Here is a 25,486-nt window from a genome sequence, read left to right as displayed (position 1 = left end):
GGTAAAACTCTATTTTGCTGCCTATACTGATTAATTTTTTTTTTTCTTTTTCCTCTCCCTCCCCCCTTCTCTCTCTCTCTCTCTCTCTCTCTCTCTCTCTCTCTCTCTCTCTCTCTCTCTCTCTCTCTCTCTCTCTCTCTCTCTCTCTCTCTCTCTCTCTCTCTCTCTCCCTCTCTCTCTCTTTTTTTTTTCTTTCTTATTTTTTTTTTTCACCAGTGACAGCAAATTTTTACTGCATATGTGACTCACCATCTCTCAACTCTATGCCTCGATGGATCTGACCCCGAAAATATTCATTTAGAATTAAAATGATAAGAGATCGGTATTATGAACTCATTTATTATATATATATATATATATATATATATATATATATATATATATATATATATATATATATATATATATATATATTAGCATTTGTATTTATTCTCCACGGGGGTCCTGACAGCTCAGGTGGTAGAGCACTCGCTTCATACGCAAAATGACCAAGATCGATCCCGGGTACGGACGAGATTTTTTCCGACTCTCCTATCCAGCCAACATTGAATGGGTAGTTGATTCTGTTAGGTTGTGCGGAAAGTACTATGCGATTTTCCAGCGTCCTGTCAAAAGGATAACAAGAAATTGCTATAGTCCGTTTCACGCTATAGAAACCAAATAAACTCGGCTCCATGGGCCAATTTAACTACTTTGATTTATTCTCCACCATAACGAGAAGCCTATAATTTAGCCCTGGGTTTCCAAATCATTTGTGGCTATAAATTCAATTTTCAACACCAACTTCTCTTCGACAGAATATCATTTCGAGGCGGTGGGTCACATAATTGTACATAATTTATGTGCGGCTATGTGGTCTTCTGGTATGACGCTCACTTTCGGATCGGAAGGTCCTGGGTTCGAGCCTCGCTCGTCGCATAGTTGAGTCCTTGAAAAAGGTTCTTTACTCACATACTCTCATTGTACCCTATTCAGGCGTAAAATGAGTACCTGGCCGTTAACAGCTCTGTCTCTGTCCGAAAAATTGTAATATCGTCTAACAGGCGTCATGTCCTACATGTAAAGTGTTGCCGTTGGTCAGGGACCTGGAGCGCCTTGAGCACGTTTAGTGGATATTGCTCTATATAAAAGCTCTAGTTTAAAAAAAAATCTGTGCAGCTTCATCAATCGGTCAATATACCATTCATGTTTGTTGAAAAAACTGCATGAACTAAAATAACCACGGAGCGTCATCGAGCTACAACTGTGTACACTTCCGCTTTCGCTTTTGTTTTTACATACCTAGCTATCTTTCTAGCTTAGCCTACATTTTTCCAACAGGGCCGATCCTTGCCCTTTGACTCCGATCGGCTGTTTATTGACACACAATGGTAAGCTTCATTGTTCTATTCAGAAATGGCTTTTCAATCTTTGTGACATATAAAGCTTCTTTACTTTTGAGAAATACAGTCTTCATACATTCATATTTTAACATGTTAAAACGTTACATGGTCTTGCGTCGGAGAGTTGATGAGCCGCTTGTTGATTTGCGGCGTTGGTGGATGCAAGTTGCAACGTAATCGTAACAAACGAAAGTAGGGTAGTGCTAGAGTGTCCAATACTAATAAATAAGATTTGAATTGTTGCGCGATAAACATTTTAGTTGATCCAATGCCGCATATTCCAAACACTATACATTATCATTTGCATCCACAACTTTTTTTCCTACTTAGTAATTTCTATCTAGATTTTGCCGAAGAGAAGAGGAAGTTGTCTTGGTCGAGACTGTTTTTTTTTTTGAAGCATTTTCATTTTTTACTTCATTTCATTCAATTACTTTTTATTACTTACCTACTACAACAACAACATCTACGACCACCACCACCACCACCATTACTACTACTACTACTACTACTACTACTACTACTACTACTACTACTACTACTACTACTACTACTACTACTACTACTTTATCAACTACTACTACTAGGTAGGTACTTTGGTAGAAAATTCAAATTGGATAGAGCTCAATGAAACCTATATCATTGTAAAGTGCTTTTCAACACGACTCTAATTCTAATGATACCAAAACTGTGAAAATCAGATAAGCAGAAGAAAAGTTATGCTAGATCTAGCTGAAAAATTGTCTTCTATTTGCCAAGGCGATTTGCCTTTGTTGTTTACTGACGGACTTTGTGACCTGAAACTGTTGCATTCCCGGTAGTAACCACCATTTGGATTTCAAAACTGGCCTAAGATTTGAGTAAGGATTTTGCTGCAACGAATTTCATGGATGCGGTATACACAGCTTTGCCCTGAATTTAATTTTATTAAAAGTTAAGATGTTAACTTAAATAAACGTGTCATCATGAAATATTTCTAATTTTTTAATTATCTAAAGCTATATTTATTATGCCCTATTTTATTCACAATCAAAAGATATCCTAAATTGTCATTGCTTTAAAAATAAACTACACCAAACGATAGAGTAAATTCCTCCTGAAGAAAATAAGACATAAATCATTAAAATCCATCCATAAACAAAAAATCTATGGAACTCTTTCTGAGACCCATCACTCAAAAGTCCAAAAAAAAAAACATCGGGTCACAGCACTAGGCCATTTATCAGCTCCCTGCTGGAGAGCCAAATGGACGTTTACCAAAGTACATACTACTACTACAACAACAACAACAACAACAACAACAACAACAACAACTACTACTACTACTACTACTACTACTACTACTACTACCACTAGTACTAGTACTACTACTACTACTACTACTACTACTACTACTACTACTAGGAAGTTTAACAAAAATTCTAAATGTAAGCACGCACTTGAAACCAATGTCAAATGAAAGAGCTGGAACACTGCTTACAAAACAGTTTGAATTTTGTTTCTATCTTGATAAGGAATGTAGTTATGACAGTTCAAAGTCTGAAATTTCAGACTGATTTTTACCCCAAAATTACCATTGGAAAGTTGTGACCGAAATCGCGTGCTGTTAATAAAAAAAATGGTTAAGACAGTCAATATGGAGTTCTTATTAACAGATTGTTCGTCTTATCAAGGACAATGCATTTACAATATAGAGGAAGATACAAATTTCAAAATAACACATTATTACATAATATGATGCAAATGTTACATAATTTAAAACGTTCAAATAAATTGAAAAGGAATCACACAAAGGCAGTTTGTCTATTTTAATGGGAAGGAAAGGTCTGGCTTTTAAAAATTCTGCTAAACCACTTTGGGTTTTTATTGCTATTACTATTACATCATTTGAACTGACAATTTTATCGCTCCCCCCCATGTGGGTTGTCAACATTTATAACTAAAAGAACTTCTTACCACAATTATTAAGACCTTTAGAATATGAATACAAATGATAACAAATATATCTAAACATATATTATGGGAAAGAAACTTGATGACTTGAGGGCAAAATTAAATAATATTAAAGCAATTGGTGGTTATTTTGTTTGGCCAAGAAAAGATTTGGAAGATCTTTTTTGGTATTTGTTTTGGAAAATATCTAATTTTCAGCAAACCATTTTTGTTGATTTCCAAGATCAGCTTCATCTAATAGAATTGACAAAACGTTACTTTTGAACTTGAATATGCATGGATTTATTTTCATTGAAATTTTCTTTGCATTCCAAAGTTTGTTAGGGTACCAAAAGTCAAAAGTTTTATGGGCTTTTCTTAGCCTTTGATTTAATTTATCTTCTTATTTGAGTCCCCATCTTCAGACATTTTAGCTCCAAGATAGCAAGCTGCGTCCATGTGTTCTAACTATCTCTTAAAGATTTATTAGGTTCCTTGTGTTTTGGGTTGTTTTTGTCTTGCTGATCAGGGCATTGCATGCAATCCTCTGTGATTTGATTTCTACGTCCTGCAATTTTTGTGACAAGAGAATGCCATCTAGAAAATCCAGATCTTCTAATATTTCAGTTTTGGTCTCATCCATCGATTATTTCATAACCCAATCAAATGCATGTAGGAATAGAGATGGGGATAGCATACATCCTTGTTTTACACCAGTCTCGATATGAAATCTCTCAGAGAGTCCTTGTTACTTTTGCTTTGCAGCCAGTGTATAGCATTTTTACACTGTTAACTATTTTTGGGGGCAAACTGTAATAACTCATGGTGTTCCATAGTGCCTGGCAATGAACACGGCCAAATACCTTTTCGAAGTTTATGAAATTTGCATATAGAGTTGCATTCCATATATTGCTCTGTTCAATGATTTGTCTCAATGAGGAAATGTGGTTGGATAAAGTCTAGATTATCTCTGTGTGAAGAGAATGAACATAAGTCTCTAAAGTGGGTAAATTGGAATTTTACGGTATATTTAATAAGAGTTCTATATTACTGTGTGATAAGGAAATTTGATTCTATATAATTGCTGGAGAGAAATAAAGTGAGCATTTTGTGGCTCAATTTTCACAGTGAAATGTTAACATGTGTGTTTTTATTTGTTTAATTTTTGAATAAAATAATAAAAACAAAAAAAAAGTCGTCCTTCAGAACCATCAGGCTAATGGAGCCAGATTTTATCCCAGATTGGATAGTAGCAATTGCTTGTTACCCTTTGGATAGGACGCTGATCTATTTCAAAGTTCTTTCAGCCAGATCTAACAGACCCAGCTACCCAACCACTGTTGGGTGGACAGACGGGTCCAAAAAATAATCTCAACTTCGCTTGGAATTGATCTCAGTCCCTTTGCGTGTAAAGTGGGTGCTCTACCAACTGAGCTGTTGGGACCCCCATTATAAAATTAACATCACATTTTTTGTTTGTTTTTCAGTCATACCAGATGGGACCTTGGTCTTACTTCCTGCTGATCACCAGTTCATTGCTGGTGACATATTTATCGTTACGTGCATATTTAAACAAGATTCCCCCTCTTGCAGACAGTGCTAGCAGAGAGTATGATTATATTATTGGTAAGTGTATATATATAATCCAGCTGTTTATTTACAACAGATGAGTATGATTATCGGTAAATAAATATATAATCCAACTGTTTAGTTATATCCGCTAAGTATGATTATTGGTATATATAATCCAGCTGTTTATTTACATCAGCTGAGTATGATTATTGGTAAGTGTATATAAATAATCCAGCTGATTATGATTATCGGTAAGTGTTTATATAATTCAGCTGTTTATTTACATCAGCTGTAATTGATTATATTATTGGTAAGTGTATATATATATATAATCCAGGTGTTTATGTACATCCTCCGTGTATGATTATATTATTGGTAAGTGTATATATATATAATCCAACTGTTTATTTACAACAGCTGAATATGATTATTGGTAAGTGTATATATATATAATCCAGCTGGTGTATATATAATCCAGCTGTTTATTTACAACAGCTGAGTATGATTATTGGTAAATGTGTATATATATAATCCAGCTGTTTATTTACAACAGCTGAGTATAATTACCAGTAAGTGTATATTTAATTCAGCTGTTTACTTGTATCAGCTATTTATCTGCATAATTTGACATCATAAGGTGACATCATTTTTTTGGTAAAATATATATGTACTGATTAGTTTGATAATTTGCATCATTTAATTTTGATGCTTTTCAAAAAGTTCTTAGAGGTAGTTAAAGGAGTTTTTTTCTACCAATTTAAAGGTTGTTTTGTTTTGCTATAGAAACTGATGCGAGATAGTGTAAAAAAAAAAGTGAGCTTTTATATAGTGCAATATCCACTTAACATGCTCAAAGCGCTTTACAAAGGGTCCCTGACCAACGGCAATACATAACAAATAGAATGAGACATGATGCCTGTTCGACGATATTACAATTTTTCAGACTGAGACAACGCTAATGACCAGGTACTCATTTTACACCTGAGTAAGGTGTAAGATCATTCGCTTCATAGCCGAAATATCTGATTGACATACTTCAGCCATGCTAATGCTGTGATTAATACAGTAATTTCCCCATAGGGATGAATAAAAGATATTTTATTTATTGATAATTTATATATTTATTTGTATGTATGTTTGTTTATTTATTTATTTATTTATTTATTTATTATTATTTATTAATAATTATATATTTATTTATTTATTAATAATTTATTTATTTATTAATAATTTATTTATTTATTAATAATTTATTTATTTATTAATAATTTATTTATTTATTAATAATTTATTTATTTATTAATAATTTATTTATTTATTAATAATTTATTTATTTATTAATAATTTATTTATTTATTAATAATTTATTTATTTATTAATAATTTATTTATTTGTTTTACTAAGAGTGAGATTAAGGTTCATTGTGAAGACCAATGATCATCATGATCGTTTTGCAGTGATTTTTGAATATGCTTAGAGGTCTCGATTGCTCAGTTTTTTGAGTACTCACTTCACAAGTAAAGTGGCAGGTATTCATCTTAGGGACAATCAAGAGTTTGTTTTTTTCACCCACACAGCAATAATTGGACAGATTTTTTTTTATATGGTGGAAAGTACTTTAAGACAGACCAGCATTCTATCCAAAGGATAATTCAGACATGCCTAATACTACGAAAAATTCGTAAAAATACGAATTTTTGGCTTCAACAGCAGAAATAAATGGACATTTGTGATTCAATTCAATGTGTTAAAATTAAAACTTTGGTGCCACAAAGCATATATTCAGGGTTTTGGAGGCACATTTAATACTGCTTAGGGTAAAATATTAATTTGTAAAGTTAATTATAGTAACTTGTATTTTTTTCCTCTGAAAACTACGAATTTTTAACATTTCAAATAGGCAGGTCTGGTAATGTCATGATCATCATCACCATCATCATTATCTGGCCGTTATCATCATCAACGTTATCATCATAATCAGCATACTCAATGTCTCAATCGTTTCTATGTTATATGTTTGTGTTGAGAATATTGGCTATTAAGCTTAACTGCTGGTCAAAATTATTCGCGATGGTGGTGTACGAACGAATCGGCGGTCTCAAGAAGTGGGTGAGAGAGGGATCTAGAATGACTTTGGGTTTGAAACGAATATTTTTGTGTTCGTGGATAGCTCACACGGTAGAGCCACGCTCTCACCTGCCAGGCGGAGTTGTCGTACCAATAAGGTCGCAGGTTCAAATCCCACCACCGCCGCGAAAAATTTTTATTCTCTATTGTCTTCTGGCACTTTTCTATTCACTTCATATCTTGTTGTTCATCATAATCACCCATCATAAATTTTGCTCTTTTCTTTTTGTTTTCTTAGTGGGTGGTGGATCGGCAGGGTGTGTTATAGCCAATCGTTTATCCGAGTCGTCAGGGACCAAGGTCTTGTTATTAGAGGCAGGCGTTGACGATAGACACAATCCATTATTCACGATACCCATTTTTGCCAAAATCAAAGATGTAACGGCATATGAATGGAATTATAAAACTGTCTCTCAAAAACATGGAATTACTGCATTGAAGGAACAAGTAAGTGATTTGCTATTCATATCCTCGTTATATTGTCGTTTTTGTTTTTTTTTGTTTTTAAATTAAAATAAAATTTCCAGTTAAATTTTTTTTTCTTTTTCATTAAATGTTCTTACTATTTTTTAACATATTATAATAATAATAGTAGTGGTAATAATAGTAGCAGTAATTATAGTGGTAAAAGTAGTAGTAATAATAGTAGTAGTAGTATGTATCAGTAATGATAATAATAATAATAACAATAATAATAATAATAATAATAATAATAATAAAGTCCACTCCGGATAATTGCAACTCAGTTAATAGCACCATTTCCCAAGAAATGGAATTAATTCTATATAAAAGTCACTGGTTAATCTCAGCAAGTTTTTGACCTCAAAAAGTGGCAAAATCAAGAAATCAACAAAATCTCATGATTAGTTTTCAAAATGGGTGAAATCATGACAGTTTGAAGAATCGAGATTGGGTGGGGTTTAATGTTCCAGTAGTGTGTCACCACTCTATTAGACACAAAAGAGGGTGGGGCATTGCAGTATGGGTTTATGAGGTCATCTGTGACCATTAGTTAAAAGGCTGGGTATAGTTTTAAAAAAATATAAAAATTAAATTCCCTTCATTCATCCCATAGGGGAAATTTGTCTCTTCGGTTTATTCCAAGGGAAGTCTGGAATAACCCAGGCATCAGCCACAGTGCAGCGCTTTAAATTGAGCTAGGGAGAGGTGACTTACTCAAGGCCAAACACTGCAGTGGCCGGTGATCGAACTCGGTACTATTCGGGTACGAAGAAAAGACCGTACCGCTGAGCCACGCTGCCCCTAAACTTGTCAAGGCAAAAGGAAGACACCGACAGTTGTAAGGAGAGTCTGAGCAAAGATATCCTTTGTTTTGGGATTGACAACTATGCATTTTGGCCAATGGGTTTGATGAGAGCTTATTGTCTCTCATCACACCTAATCTTGCAAATGTTGAGAACATAAGAATGAATGCTAATCCAATCTGAATAAGATGTGGGCTTGTATCAAAGCTGATTTTGCTTGTCAAAATCTATACAGGGCTGCCAAATTGTTTTTGTTATCAATCAAATTGCACAGTCTGTGTTGGACTATAACAACTGGTGTATGGTATGAAACTGGTCTGTGGTCAAATCAAAATTTCTATAAAAACTTACAACAAGCGGTAGTGAAAACGGTGTCCCATCATTCATCTAAAATCGACCAATGATGCTGCAGCCATGGACGGTCCCACGCTCATGTGAACTCAGAGGAGAAATGTTGCAATAGTGGACAGAAAACTCAACTTCGGTTAATCGCAACATTTTCGCTGATCCCAAGGTGTTGCAATTATCCGGAGTGGACTGTAATAATAATAATGATAATAATGATAATGATAATAATAATGATAATAATAATAATAATAATAATATAATAATAAAAATAATAATAATAATAATAATATAATAATAATATTATTAATAATAATGATAATAATAATAATAGTAATAGTAATAATAATAATGATAATAATAATAGTAATAATAATAATGATAATAATAATAATAATAATAATAATAATAATAATAATAATAATAATAATAATAATAATAATAATAATAATAATAATAATAATGATAATAATGATAATAATGATATTAATAAGAATAACAAGAATAATAGTATAATAAGAAGAATAAAAAATGATGATAATGTATTATTATAACACTGTACCCTGTGTGTAACACAGGTCTCTTAGACATTTGGAAAGTATTTAACACCTTGGAACTGTTAAGGTATGATTACATTGGACTGAACGCTCTGAGAAATTTTTATTTATTTATTGTCATTCATATGAATTGACATGAATATACTGACAAGATTAAGCAAAGCCAAACAAAAATTCGTCCCCAGCGAATGCCGTTGAAGACAGCTAAAGTTCTTGGTGGTTCATCAAACTTGAATGACATGTTATACCTGAGAGGCTTCCCCAAGGACTATGACAACTGGCATGAGCAAGGAGCCAACGGCTGGTCTTACAAAGAGTTACTGCCTTATTTTATGAAGTCGGAAGATAATGAGAACGATTACCTAGTCAAAACTGGTAGGTGTCCATTTCTTGTTTCCAATCAGGGATGCCTCCCATAGTGGGCAGGGAGGAACTTACTGTGTCTTCTCTATCCCCCTTTATCTTCTTTCCAACATGCTTTATGTCTTTTTCTTGGGATGAAATTACTTGGTTTTGTCCTGGCATAGACCGGATACCCTATCTAGGAGGGAAACAGTCAAATATATAAGTTTTGGGAAATGTAAATTGCTCTCTGTTATGCACTGTATTATGTTTTGTTAACATATTATATATAATGATTTATTAACATCTGAGTGTGTTCCTCTTAGTTGGGACCTTTGCTTGTGCCTGGATGAGACTTTTAGGTGATCTCAAACTAAGTACTTTGATCGTGTGCTCTTGGAATCTACATCTGTTTCCTATTTAAACCAATTCCCCTTTGTCTTACCTTTTCTTAGGTGCTCTAATTGTAATTCTAGAACTTTTTAATATCTCATTTTCTTCCTTTTTACTTGCGCTAATATGACCTTAATGTGTCGCAAACGCCATAAAACCCTTAAAAACAAAAACAAACAGTCAGGGATGCCAACTGTCTATTTTTTCCGACTTTTTCCATTTTTTTTTCACAACTTAGTTCACACCTCAGCAACTTTTCCTGTCTCCAAGAAGATGAGACCATCACAAAGGTCTTTCTTCTCAAGACAGAAATAAACAAGATTGCCAATTTTCCGTATATTTACGGAATTCAGTATGTTTTAAACCCTCAGTATATTTTCCAATCACCTACTAAGTGGTAAAAAAAGTAAGTAGGCTACATTATATCTTTTTACAGGAGTTCAGCACTCAGGAATGGGTCAATCAATGTGTTTGTGTAAAAGTTCAGTAAATTTTTGCCTCCTGAATTGGCGACCCCGAATAAAATTATTGAAATTGATGCATCAAAGGCCCCACATATTTGCAAAGGACAGGGAAGGGAAGGGTTAAACGAGTTTTTGTTCTTTTACAAGGTGTGTTTTAGGTGAGATGTTTTGCTTCTGCTTGATTTCACTTTTTTTTTTCCAAAAATGATTTGGCATCATCCCTGTGTATAGTATAAAATGATGATTATATTGATGATTTTAATGATTATTTAAATGATAAAATTAATTTTGGTAGTGATAATTGTAACAAATTTTGTTGATGTACAGCATTGCATGACACTTTCCATTGGACCTGTATGTCCCTGGTTTGAGTCTCATTGTTCATATTCTCTCACTGCACTCAGGTGTAGAGTAAGTACCTGGCTGGTAACAATGTTTTCTCTGTCAAAATGAATTGTGATAGCGCCTTACAGGGACCTTGTCTCATCTAAATGTCAGGTGTTACTGTTGCCTTGGGACACTTATAAAGTGCTTTTAGCACATGTATATATTGTTCCTTTAAAAAAAAAAACGTAGGAACAAAACAAAATTAAAAAAATGTCATTAGGGTCTATTCCAAGGGAAGACTGGAAAAACCCAGGCACCAACTGCAGTGCCGTGTCCCAAAGTGATCTAGAGTCAGATGACTTGCTCAAGCCCATATAGCACAGCCGATAGTCTTTCAGTACCTTTCTGGTACAAAGCAAAAACCATATGGCTGTACCATCCTTCCCCTTTCATAGATAGCATTAAAATTAATTCTGACAATTCTTGTTTTCAGGATACCACAAAATGGGTGGCCCATTGAAAATCGGGCGGTCGAAGACCCACAATCTAGACAATTTCTTGATCAGAGCAGGCAAAGAACTGGGTCTGAAACTATTGGATATTAACTCAGAATTTTCTGAAGGTAGGATTCCCATAATGCCGTTTGTTTAACTGGTCAGTTTAATGGATGAATGGGCTTTCCTGCGTGAGTGGGATATCCTGCATGAGTGGGCTATCCTACATGACAAAGGTTTTGACAAAGTTACTTGAATGCCATTTTTTTTGTTTTGTTACAATAGACATCTGTTAGTTCAAGAGCATACATTCTTTCAGATTAACATGCAGCGACCTGGGTGCTGAAAAAATATGAAAAGTGAAAATCTGTGTCTTGAAATATTATGGTATAGCCTTACTGTCCTTACTTAATGCCGTCCATCCAATTGTTTCTCTTTCTTAATCATCGCAATCAAATCAGTATTTTATGTATGTGGTCCATTAACACCTTGTGCAATGTAATATTTAGTAGTACCAAGTATTCAACTCATTATGTTTGCAGACCTGTTTACTTGAAATTGGAAAAAAAATTATAGTTTTTAGGGGTAATAATATATTAGACATTATGACTACCTTTAAAGATTACCAATTTCTCATCAAAACGTTAAAATGATGCTTTAAACTCCATTATATACCAGCTCTTGCACCAGAACATTGTTTTCAAAACGTTTTATTCAATTAAAGATCTTAATATAGTTTTACGGTTGGTACCAAAGATTTGTAATATTACAAAATTTTCATTGTAGAAAGCAGATCTATGTTTGATAGGATCAGAAGAGCATTTCTCGGCAGTTTTGTTTTAAATGTTACGAATGTATAACAGGGAACATGCCATAGATCACGTGACCTTTTAAATATTTTAAATATTTTTTCCCCTTTGAATCATAGTTGTTGTACACACTTAAGATAAGATGTGAAAGATAAAATGTGATAGATAAGATGTGATAGATAAAATGTACTTCATACATTCATAATTAGACATGTCTCTTATAAAGATAAATTCTTTAACCCTTTACAAGCCCAATTTCATTTTACTCTAATCTGACATGATACATTGATATTAATCAAGGTTGCCAATTTTCCATTTATTTACGGAATTCAGTATGTTATAAACCCTTAGTATATTTTCCAAACACCTGCTAAACAGAAAAAAAGTAAATATATAATGTAAACGAAAAAAAGAAATTACATAATGTCTTTTTACTGGAGTTCAGGGCTCGTTAAAGGGTCAGTCAGTGTGTTTGGGTAAAATTTCAGTAAATTTTTGTCTCCTGAGTTGACAACCCTGATTAATGTTATCACCAAGACAGTAGTAACAATTTATCTAATTGGGATTCCTCAGTCCAAGCTTCATCGGTGCCCAAATTGTATTACTGTTTTTTGCTCTCTATGTGGTGTAAAACAAAAAGGCTTCATGTCAGATTGGAGTAGCAGTCAAAAGATATTGTAGATAAAGATTTTTAGATCAGAAGTTAAAAAGAAAATTTGTGAATTAAACATTTAAAAAAACCCCAAACAAATCAACGTTTTTGGTGTTAAGGATATTTTTCTACACCTATTTCTATTCTACCTGTGATTTCCCTATTATTTTGTTTTTGCGAACAAAAATTTTATGCATTTTGTTAATTCCACTCAATTTGGAACTCCTTAGTTACATATCAAATGCTTTTTTTTTTTTGGTATACTTTCCAAGATTTTTTTTTACAGAGAGGAACTACATAATATCTCTGTTGTCTATCTGGAATTTAGTAATGTATTTGTCTTTATTGTTTTTTTTTTTGTTGTTGTCTGAAGAAGGATTTTGAGCCTGAAACGTTCCATTTTTGGTATTTTGTTCTTTTTTGAAGCTGTTATATTCATTTTTGTTCATTACTCATACCTGCCGAATTTTGCGAATTTTAGACAAATTTCATGGCCAAATACGAAATTTTATGGAAAATTACGAATTTTTAATTCTTAGTAATACTTAAATGATAATAATAAGGATAATAGTAAGAATAATAATAGTAATAATAATAATAATAATAATAATAATAATAATAATAATAATAATAATAATAATAATAATAAGAATAAGAAGAAGAAGAAGAAGAAGAAGAACTACTACTATACTACTACTACTGCCTACTACTACTACTACTACTACTATACTACTACTATACTACTACTACTACTACTACTCTACTACTACTACTACAAACTACTACTACTACTACACTACTACTACTACTACTACTACTACTACTACTACTACTACTACTACTACTACTACTACTACTACTACTACTACTACTACTACTACTACTACTACTACTACTACTACAACAATAATGATAATATTAATGATAATAATAATAATATTAATAATAATAATAATATTGTGGTTGTTCGTACACGATTTCAGAAATTACGAATTTCTTAGTCAAATTACTAAAAATTGACATAAAAATTACTAAATTTGAAGTTTTCAATTTGGCAGGTCTGATTACTCTTTAAAATATTGAAGTACATCTATTTCTGAACTGATCAATTTTCAATCAATATGATTACGACTAAACGTTTGGTTCATTTTATTGTCATGTCAGCTTTTGAAACTGTCACTGATACTTTATCTGAGTATATTGTACTGCACTGATAAATGTGATAATGGAAAGGGGCAATGGGGCAAATTCTTTCTCACAGGTTATCTAAAGTGTGATATTTTTACATGATTTACTTTTCCTTTTGTTTTTTTTTTGTATTCTTTTTAATTTGCTGATTTGTGAAATGTACATAACTTTTTTTTTTTTTTTTTATAGCTATAATACTCATATTCCCAATATACCAACTGGGGTATTCTAATATCATTTGGGGTTATCATCCCGTAAAACATGATAGTCAAGTTTCATCATATTATAATGTAGTGATATGATGGGATGTGATATGATCTTTTTGTGAATAATTTTATCATAAACATTCATATAAAAGGGGTTTAAACTCTTGCATCATAGTTTTATACACATCCCTCTGCCCCCCCCCCCTCCATTACCCTAGTAAATCATTTCTCTAATATGATGCAGTGACTATGCTTTGATTTGTACTAAAAGAATTTGAATTCTTGTATTTTGTATTTACTGGGATATTCTGCCTTTGTTTGTGTTGGACTGAACACTCAAGTTGATTTTCCCTTAGCCTTCATCTGCTCTGAGCTTTGACTCGTTCCCTTTCTTTTTTCTTTTCTGCTTCTAGAGGCAGATAAACACTTTTTTCATTATCTGTAAGAAGCTTTAAGAACGGTCTATTTCCTCATGCTTATAATATGACCTAAAAGTGTCTCAAGCACTGTTAAACTTAGAAAATAAAATTTTGTTTTGTTGATTCCCCCCCCCCCCCCCCTTTTTATTTATTTATTATTTTAAATTGGCAAATGAGTCATGGTAATTTTCGGGGTTCAGTTGCAATCTCCAATTGTCAAGCTTGACTTGGAATATAAGCTGAACTTATTTTTCTTTGATCTCATCAGGCTTGATAGAAGTCCAGTCCACCCTTCGTAAAGGTGCACGCCAGAGTACATCCAAAGCATTTTTGTATCCAGCACTAAAGAGGTCCAATTTAGATGTTCTCACTGAGGCTACTGCAACAAAGGCAAGTTCTAATTGGGGCAATGAAAAGTGTCCTGATTTGCTAGTTTATGTATTACATGTTTGTCCATTTTGTAATTGAAGATCGATTTTCCAAAAATCAATATTCTTGTAAGAAGTAGATAAGTATAAGCGATCAAAATGAATATTGATTTTAATAATTTTATAGCAGTATGAAGTGACAATTCATAGATAGAAGAGTTTTATATCCGACATTTTGAGTGGAAACATAAAAAAAATAATTGAAGTACAGATATTCAGATTTCTTCTTTTGCTACTTGTGGCTGGTCTGCTTTGTCACAGAATGTTAATCATTGAAATATTCACTTTAACTGGGCAGTTTGGACATTTCTTTCCAGTTCCCTCACCTGGCATAATGATACCAGGTGTTTTGCATATTGTTATACCGTTCTGAAAAGAAAAAGCGAATAGGTGACTCAGAATTTTCTCAATTAACTTCACACCTTTTTATTTTTTACCATTTGATTCATGCAATTACACAATTTTACTTTTATTTATTCATTTAATTTTTTACTTTTCCAGATTATATTTTATTTATGCAATTATCGTTATTCATTTTTATTCATGGCAAGGAAAAACAAATTCATCAAATTTTGTTTTTTTTTTCTTTTTTTTTCTTTTTCAGGTTATATTTGAAGGAAAACAAGCAGTAGGTGTTGAGTTTGAAAAGAATGGAAAAAAGCAGACCGTTCGTGCCAAGAGTGAGGTCATTTTAAGTGCAGGCACCATCGGATCAGCTAAATTATTGTTGCTGTCTGGGGTTGGACCTAAGAATCATTTGGAAAGTCTAAAGGTTTGGAATATATTTGACACTAAAGAGAATTTCAGTTTATCTTTTTTAGTTAATGGCTTCTTTAAGAATAGAAAAATAAAAAAGATAAAATTTCAAGGACTCTTTAATGAAATGATGGATGAAATTGAAGTAATTGATAAGTGAAGTGTTGTTTGATAAAGGTTGGCTACAGCTATTTTCAAATAGAGGATAACAAAATATAATTTTTACTTTGAAAGTTTTTCACATCACTACGAAGTTGCTTATGTCAATAAGTATGTAATTTAGTCCGTAATAGGCTGATGTAAGGAAAGTTTACAAGAAAATATGGTGGTCTTTAATGGACAAGAAGTGTAATTGAAATATGTCATAGTAACAATTTTATCAGGGGGGAAGGGGGGGATCAATAGAGCTTTTATCAGTTTCATTTTTAATCTTTTCTTTACTGTTTAGAATTTGTTAAAAGTGATTTTGATTGTGGAGATTGTGAAGTGTTAATTTTGTCAAATATGTCTATATCAAAGTAAAACTTTTGGAATTTAGATGTACTAAATTATTTGTCAGATTGAAAACTTGATTGTATTGTTTGAAATAAAAATACAAATTTAAAGTTTGTATCAAAATGCTGGAACTTGAACTGATTCTATGTTCAAGATAAAGGTATGAAAAAACTGTGTATGAATCAGTATCATGGCAGCACATCTGACTGGTGAATCAGTATCATGGCAGCACATCTGACTGGTGAATCAGTATCATGGTAGCACGTCTGACTGGTAATCTGCGGCTATGTGGTCTTGGGGACTCGCTTTCGGATCTAAAGGTCCTGGGTTCGAGGCTCGCTCGGCACATAGTTGAGTCCTTGGAAGAGACTCTTTACTCACATTCTCTCACCATACTCAGGTGTAAAATGAGTACCTGGCCATTAACAGTGTTGTTTCTGTGTGGAAAAATTGTAATATCGCCTAACATGCATCATGTTTCGTTCTACATGTTTCGTGTTGCTGTTGGTCAGGGACCCCTTGAAAAGTGCTTTGAGCACATTTAGTAGATATTGCGCTATATAAAAGCTCAAGCTCAAGTTTTTTTTTTCTTATTCAGTCAAGTCAGGTCGATCTTTTGGAATTTTAAAAATACTCGTATTTATTTTACTTGCTTTGTCGGACACTGTTTCATACACACTTCTTCAGATCTTTATCTTACACCAGCAGTGTCATTTTGAAATTTTCTACGTTAAAGACAGACTTAAATGTGTTGAACGAGATAACAATTGAATGCTTTCAAATTATTGTTCTAATCTAGATTCCTGTTAAAGCTGATTTGCCTGTAGGAGAAAACCTTCATGATGGACTTGAAGTGGAGTTCCCCATTGGTGTCAACGATAGCGTTAGCATCACAGAAGAGAAACTTGAATCAACATGGGAAAACGTGAAGTATAACCTTATTGGCAAGGGTAAGTGTAGTGAATGAGTCCAAAATGGTTACACACATTTAGAGTCTAAAGTTTTGAATTGGATGGGGTTCTGTGACCTCCCATAGTCTTTGTCTTGGAATGAGATTACTTGGTTTTGTCCTGGCCCTGGCCAGATACCCTGGCTGGGAGCGAAACAGTCAAATGTATAAGAGTTTTGGGAGGTGATATTTTTTGTCTTGTAAATCATCTCTCTGTTATGCACTGCATTATTTTTGCTTTACATATATATTATTTGTAAACGTTTGAGTGTATTCCTCTTAGTGGGGACCTGTGCTTGTGTCAGGGTGAGACATTTAGATGATCTCAAACAAAGTACACTGATAGTGTGGTCTTGGAATCTACATCTGTTTCTTATTTGAACCAATTCCCCTTTGTCTTACCTTTTCTTTGGTACTTTAATTGTAATTCTAGAACTTTTTACTGTCCCATTTTCTTTCTTTTTACTTGCGCTGATATGACTTTCATGTGTTGCAAGCTCCTTAAAACCCTTAAAAACAAAAAACAAAACTCTTGTCATATTTATTTTAATGCATCTGATTTTAGAAATTTTACATTGAACTTTGTAACTGAAAAATATTATTGGCTTTGTATTGTCGTTTGACACAGGAATGTTGTCATCCACTGGTGGGGTGGAAGTTGTGGTCTTCACGCATTCCTCCAAAAACAAAGATGCCAATTGGCCTGACTTACAGTTAAGATTCCTTAACAGCCTTCATCACCTCAAGTCAAAAGCAAGTTCATCTTTTGCTCTCGCGGTAATTATTGTTGTTTTATTTTGGATATAGAATCAATTTTTAGATAATTAAGGGTTAACAAAATATCACTGATTCTCCTCTGGGGGACCTGATAGCTCAGTTAATAGAGCACTCGCTTCACATGCAAAGGGACCGAGACTGATCCTAGGTGAAGTCAATATTTTTTCTGTCCACCCAGAAGTGATTGGGTAGCTGGGTCTGTTTGATCTAATAGAAAGTAATTTACAATAGACTTGTGAAGTATCCATCGGATAGCAAGGATTTGCTATTATCCGTTTTACTCTACAGAAACTGGGATAAACACTGGCTTCATGGGCATCATGGCACTGAAGGACTACAGTAGACTCTCCTTAAATGATTTTAACATCCCTGCCTTGCCTTCCACTTTCATTCCTATTTTCATTCTTCCTTTTCCACTATTCCGCCATTGTCTCTAACATTCCGATTTTCAATAATTGACGATAATGGTAAGAAGAAATAAATGGAGTGGGGTTAAAAAGGTGAATTTTCTTTTTCATGATTGCCGAAAGGGATCATAGTAGGAAAATTAATTGCACTCCTTTCCCTCTTCCCCATTCCATTTCCTGTTACATGTGTTATGTAATTTTGCCAGCTGTGCATGAATACTGTCTTTATGTATTTGGTGGCAAAGTTGGTAGCAATTTTGATACAGGATTATCCATTGTTAAGAAATTCCTATTTTTTGTCTCAAATTCCTATTTTCTGATATTCTGATTCCACTTTTGGAATATGAAGGGTTGGCAGGTCTTGTTTCATCACAATGGTGCTGCTATGTGGTCTTGTGGTATGACACTTGTTGGAAGGTCCTGTGTTCGAGCCTCGCTCAGTGCATAGTTGAGTGCTTGGAAAAGGCTCTTGATTCACATTCTCTCTCCGTACTCAGGTGTAAAATGAGTACCTGGCCGTTAACAGCGTTGTCTCCATCAGAAAAAAATTGTAACATCGCCTAATAGGTGTCATGTCTCATCCTACATGTTAAGTGTTGCTGTTGGTCAGGGACCCTTTTAAAGTGCTTTGAGCACGTTAACTGCGCTATATAAAAGCTCAAGATTTAATTTTTTTCTATTTAAAATGATTTTTTTTTTAATGGTATTTTTTTTTTTTTACCATTTGAAAATGACATTCTTCAGGGTATAAAGGAGCTTTCAGGTCGCTATCGACATGATGAAGGTATGCTATGCCTTGGGACCCTTCTCAGACCAACAAGTAAAGGAACTTTAAAGTTGAAGAGCTCTAATCCCCATGACCACCCATTGATTGATCCCAATTATCTCCAGAACCCTTCAGATGTTGACGTACTTTTGGATGGTGAGTAGTTAGGCATACCAAACGAAATGATCTAAGAATCTACATTGCCTGTTTTTAAATTACAATTTTTCTATCATCAAACACCAACTGATATAGATTTCTAATGACAGATTATTTTAATGCAATGAGACTTATTTATTTAGATTTAGGGGTAGAGCGTTTAAATAAGAGTAGAAAATGACCTCATACTACACATTCCGGTGCTGGACTGCGGCTGATGCCTTTGCTTCTTCAGTCATTTCTCAAGATAGACCTTAAAGAAAAATTTCCCCTGAGGATCAAAAAGGAGAATATTCTAACTTTCTCTTTTTCTTTCTTTCTTGCTCTTTTTCTTTCTTTTTTTTTTTTACCTTCTTTTTTTTCTTTCTTTCTTTTCTTTATTTCTTTCTTTTCTCTCTTTCTTCATTTTTTTTTTCTTTTTAAAAAATATTTCTTTCATTCTTTCTTTTTCATTGTTTGTTTCTTCTTTTTTTTCTTATTTTCTTCCTTTCTATCTTTTTGTTTGTTTGTTTCTTTAATTATTTCTTATTTATGTATTTATGAATTTATGAAAAACAAAAGAAAAATTAGCAGTGTGTAAATGGTTAGTAGAAAGTGACTTGGTTTTCAATTAAGGTGTCATATTGGAATCAGCAGTTATGGGTTACTTACGAATTTGTAAACAATGAAAAAGTGAGAGAAAGAAATAATATTTTAATTTTTTTTTTCAGTTTGTGTTAGATTCCAAATGAAATCCAAGTGTTGTTTATATCACTAGTAAATTCTATTATTTTTAAAAAAAATTTTTTTTTTTTTTTTAATGAATTAGGGATTAAAAAGTGCAAACAGTGGTTGACGCTGCCATCCATGCAGCAAATCGGAGCAGTGTACGCCGATGATCGGTCATCATCCTGTATGAAACATTCCGTTGGTTCTGATGAATACTGGCGTTGTGTCATTAGATCACGAGCCCAGTCTGTGAATCAACCTGTGGGAACCTGTAAAATGGGGAATCCTGCTGAGAAATCCACTGTAGTAGACCCTCAACTAAGGTAGGCTTATATCACTCTTTGTCATTCCCACCTATATGTGAATACAACACTGAAATGTCAACAATCCTCACATTGACATTGCCATCATTATCATCATCATCATCACTACCACCACCATCATCGTTGTTGTCATTATCTTCATCATCATCATCATCATCATCATCATCATCATCATCGTCATCGTCATCGTCATCGTCATCGTCTTTATCACCACCACCATCATTATCATATTTCATTTTAATCTCATATTTTGCCCCCAATTTTTTTTTTTCTTTTGTCATTGAAAATTTGGCACCTTAATATATTAATACATTCCAAATTCATTTTGGGTGTTTCAGAGTAAAAGGGATTCAGGGATTACGAGTGGCTGACTCGTCTATCATTCCGTCCAGTACAACAAGTGGTTCCCACATTCCAGATATCATGATTGGGGAGAAAGCAGCTCATCTAATAGGCAAATCAAAATGAACACAACATGAAATAAGTGCTCAGTATTAATTTCATTGTAGAATTTCTTTTTTAAATAATTATTATTAATAATTTTTTCAATTGATTTTGTTTAAAAATGTTTTAAAATAATGTATTTTCTAAACAGATTTATTTCTTTTTCTTTTCTTCTTCTTCTTTTTATTCTTCTTCTTCTTCTTCTTCTTCTTCTTCTTCTTCTTCTTCTTCTTCTTCTTCTTCTTCTTCTTCTTCTTCTTCTTCTTCTTCTTCTTCTTCTTCTTCTTCTTCTCTTCTTCTTCTTCTTCTTCTTCTTCTTCTTCTTCTTCTTCTTCTTCTTCTTCTTCTTCTTCTTCTTCTTCTTCTTCTTCTTCTTCTTCTTCTTCTTCTTCTTCTTCTTTTTTTAAATTATACAATTTCCATATAATGTGACTACATTTGTATGATACCTTGGTAAAATATTAATAAGAATGAGAATAACATGGAGGCATTAAAAAAAAATTGTATTTTAAATTCTAGAGAATTAATTAATGAAAAATCTTGATGCCATATTGAAATAATTTTAATTAATTGTGATGTTCATTAAATACTTAAGATGGATTCCATTGTGTGTTAATGTACAGTTTCAATATTGATTGGAGTTTTTAAAAAAAATATTGCACTTCAACTTAAAGCCATTCCCAAATATACGGATAAATGAGAAAATATCTATTAATTTGTTAAATCATTGTGTAATCATTTGTACATCGTGTACTTTGTAATAAATAATGATGGCTGATAGCCAATCCAACTCATTGAATAGAACGTTTTGTTTGAGCTGATAGCCAATCCAACTCATTGAATAGAACGTTTTGTATGAGCTGATAGCCAATCCAACTCATTGAATAGAACGTTTTGTATGAGCCGATAGCCAATCCAACTCATTGAATAGAAAGTTTTGTATGAGCCGATAGCCAATCCAACTCATTGAATAGAACGTTTTGTATGAGCCGATAGCCAATCCAACTCATTGAATAGAACGTTTTGTATGAGCCGATAGCCAATCCAACTCATTGAATAGAACGTTTTGTATGAGCCGATAGCCAATCCAACTCATTGAATAGAACATTTTGTATGAATAACTCGGATCTCCCCCAATTAAAAAAATCTTATTTATATGTTAACCTTCACACTTAATACTCGTAAATTTATATTCAAACATAATTTATGTAATTGTAATTTGTTTTTCTTGTTTGTTTTACTCCATTAATAATATCTGTTTTAAAAAAATTATTGTAATTTGTATTCTGGAGTGAATTGTCGCAATGAATTTGCAATATGAATATTTGTTTTTTGTTTGTTTTGTTTTTGTTTTTAAAAAAATCAAAAAAATCAAATTACACTTTTTTCTAAAATCACCTTATATATTAAAAGTGGTTAACTTGCAGTTAAATATCTCCCCAAAAAAAGAAAACATATAATCAGTGATAATGCTACTACAAAAAAAAAGACATCTGAACATAAGAGCATAATTTATTTCTGTGACTGGTGAAATGGGTGAGCACCAAAATCATTTAGGAGCACATTGAAAACAAAGATAATAGGAATAATTCATTCAAATTTCAATGAATATTATTGCTTAAATGAAAGGTAAAATATTATCACAAGATTTCAATTGTGAGTAACTCTTCTGTATTAGAAATTCGTAAATGTCCTTTGCCTTTTTGTATAGAACCCCGTTGATTGTTGTTTTATTTCCCTCTCCAAAAAAATATTGCTTTAACTGCTGAATGAAAAGTGATTTATGGCAAAGTCTGTGTGTCAAATGGAATGTTTATATAGCGTGTTCTAACCTCATACTAATCTACTTATTTACTTTTATCGCTTACTTATTCCTGTTCATGAAATTATGATGTGCGACTCTCCACCTTAAACCAGTTTGATGTGGATTTGAATCAAGATGCCTAAAAGTGAATTTTAAATTATCATGATCAGTTGTATGAAATTTTGGCTTTTTTGCATTGAAGAAAAATATTTTTTTTCTTTAAATTATTCTTATAGACATAACCCAGGTCTTATGTTATTGGCTTAAATGAATTTTTTTTTAGCATCTCAACAACCCTGACATTAAACTCATTTGGGGTGGTTGGTCACATATATTCATTGGAAAATTTTATTGTGACATTGAGAAAACAGTAATGGCCATGTCATGTAACATGGACTTCTTTGGCTTGGGCTTCGACACTCCTGATCCGTTGGTGAAACAGGTCATGTTTTTGCCGTTATCACCTGATTTTTAATGGAAGAATTTTTGGTTTGAAAGGATTTTTTGAATTTGTCACTTAGGGCTTTTATATAGAAAAATCTAAAATTTAGGAAAAGAATAATTTTGACCATTTAATTTTTTATACTTTTGAATAATAATATAAGATATATAAATTTTCTTGAGTTGTGCTTGACTGAAAGTAGAACATATTTGTTTGATTGCCGATTTATGCGAATACAAGAGAGTTTTAACTTTATGAGTTTCATTTAAGTGAAAATCTCAAAGCAAGATGAAAACGTATTGTTTCGTTTAACATCAAACTTCTACTATTTGTTTTGTTATTGTAATTTTTTTCCAAACTCACACTTTTTATGTTTCTTCCTCTAAAACTATGATCTTCCCACCTCTGATTACTGCTCTCATTAAATTGTTGTTAATTTTTTAAAATATAAACACAAAATTCCCACATCTTGAATCATTTGTCCACGAATCATTTAAAAAAATTGTCTTTTACACTATACAGTTGTTTGGCTGAAACTTAGTTCAAGTTTTTATTTTCTATTTGCCGAGCTCCATATTTGGGTTGTGTTCTTTTCTGTAACAGCCAATGTGCTTTATACCATCCTGATGTCATTATTTTGTCATATTACGTTTGAAAATAAATGAATTTGTCTATGTTGTTGTAGAGGTTCCATCTTTTCATAAAAAAAGTTACATATTGTGAATGCAATGGTTCTGATAGAAAGGTATCCGATTTTGACAATCCATTGAACAGTGACAACATTATTCCGTTTCGATTTACCAGTGCCATATTCAGATTTAACCCAAAAAAAAAAAAAAAATTTTAATTTTAAATTTGGTTTAGTGTATTCGATTTCAACATAATTTGTCATCATTGATAATTGTTCATTCTTCACCGTAAAACAAATCTCTTCACCTGTTGGATGGAATGCATAAGCCAAGTCTTTTAACTCAGATTTGAAATGATCAACAATTTATTTCTGATAGATTTAATGTTATTCGGAAATATGTTCATTTTCAGGAGTTGTAATTGCTGTTTACACCCTCTAACTACACAATTTGAACTTGTATAGGATGGACACCATCATCCTTCACATACTTCACATTATCTCTAAATACAGGTATTGAACGACCCTCAGCCGGGATTTGATACTAGGCTGCTAGAAGCTGTGGACTGTAAAAAGCAATAAACAGAAATGAATATAACACCTTAAAAAAAGAACAAAATACCAAACATGGAACGTTTCGGGCTCAAAACCCTTCTTCAGCCAACAACAAAAAACAATAAAGACATAAATACATTACTAAGTTCCAGATAGACGACAGAGATATCTGATATATGTATATGTAATATAACTGTTATATATTTTAATATTAATCAGTATTTTGGTCTCAAGATTAATATCATTTTTAAAATAAGAGATTAATGGCTTAAAGATCAAATTGAAAAGCTTTACTTAAACTATACTAAGAATAAAATTGTCTTCAACAATGTTAATAGTGCGTATTGTTTTAAATATGAGATTTCTCATTATACTGTATATTGACTGTACTTCATAGAAACTATAGCCAGTGTTTATAAAGTAAACACAGTTATCCGTATTCAGAATTCTGCTGTATAATGGAGAAAAATATTACCTCATACATCAATAGATTATAATGATTCTCAGCTCGTGAAAAAGTCTGAAAATATGACGAGTCTAAGGAAGTCTTTGGTAAATAATACACGAGGGGTCTATTAATCTATGGATATATGAAGTTTTCTAACTAAAATATTTAAAAAGATAGATGTTTTAAAATTGCACATCCCCATAATGGGCAGGAAGGTCACTTACTGTGTCTTCTATACCCCTATGTATGTTTTCTAACTTGCTTCTTACTTGGAATGAGATTACTGGGTTTTGTCCTGGGTCTGGCAGGAGTCCTTGGCTGGGAGGGAAACAGTCAAATACATAGTTATAGTTTTGGGAGATGATTTTGTTTTCTTGTAAATCATCTCTCTGTCATGTGCTTTTGTATTTAAAAACATTATGTTTTGTTTTTGAATGTATTAATGATTTATTATTATTCTAACAGAATCATTTATTATTATTATTATTATTTGTAAAAAATTTGATTGTATTCCTCTTAGAAGGAACCTGTGCTTGTGTCTGGGTGAGACTTTTAGGTGTTCTCAAACGAAGTACACTGACAGTGTGTTCTCGGAATCGACATGTTCCCTATTTGAACTATTACCCTTTGTCCTACTTTTTCTCGCATGATTTTGATTTTAAATCTAACAGTTTTTGACTATCCCATTTTCTTCCTTTTTACTGATACTTAAATGTGTCACCCTCGCGCAAAACTTGAAAAATAACAAAACAAAACAAATTGCTCATTGCTTTTGCTTAAGGTTGTGATTAGCTTATTTCAAACATACAGCTTCTTTACATTATCACTTTTTAAAAAGAAGTTGACATTAAGCATTTTATATCATTTATCTTACTGTTCAAAGTTTCTTAAAAGAATGCCCTCTGTTTTGTTAATAGTCAAATTGG

At 32.6% G+C, this 25,486-nt stretch overlaps 1 protein-coding gene across 1 annotated transcript; it reads left to right on the top strand.

Annotated features, from left to right (window-relative positions):
* The first annotated feature begins 1,257 nt into the window (after positions 1–1,257).
* LOC144967457 (L-sorbose 1-dehydrogenase-like) lies at positions 1,258–23,603 on the top strand. Its single transcript, XM_078904735.1, has 12 exons — positions 1,258–1,370; positions 4,802–4,940; positions 7,252–7,460; positions 9,366–9,555; positions 11,200–11,328; positions 14,743–14,864; positions 15,507–15,674; positions 16,953–17,103; positions 17,731–17,879; positions 19,031–19,208; positions 20,017–20,239; positions 20,578–23,603. Exons 1-12 carry the CDS (start codon positions 1,368–1,370, stop codon positions 20,705–20,707), a joined length of 1,791 nt encoding a protein of 596 aa, XP_078760861.1. The 5' UTR covers positions 1,258–1,367; the 3' UTR covers positions 20,708–23,603.
* Positions 23,604–25,486: the final 1,883 nt, after the last annotated feature.

This window comes from Berghia stephanieae, chromosome 3 (assembly GCF_034508935.2).
Source record: "Berghia stephanieae isolate SIO BIC M18660-M18661 chromosome 3, UCSD_Bste_1.3, whole genome shotgun sequence".
NCBI lineage: Eukaryota > Metazoa > Mollusca > Gastropoda > Nudibranchia > Aeolidiidae > Berghia > Berghia stephanieae.
This window is presented reverse-complemented; position numbering and strand designations above follow the sequence as displayed.

Coding starts and splice junctions, on each gene's coding strand:
- LOC144967457 (XM_078904735.1), top strand. Junction 11,329..14,742: donor TAACTCAGAATTTTCTGAAG/GTAGGATTCCCA, acceptor TGATCTCATCAG/GCTTGATAGAAGTCCAGTCC. Junction 17,880..19,030: donor GTTCATCTTTTGCTCTCGCG/GTAATTATTGTT, acceptor GACATTCTTCAG/GGTATAAAGGAGCTTTCAGG.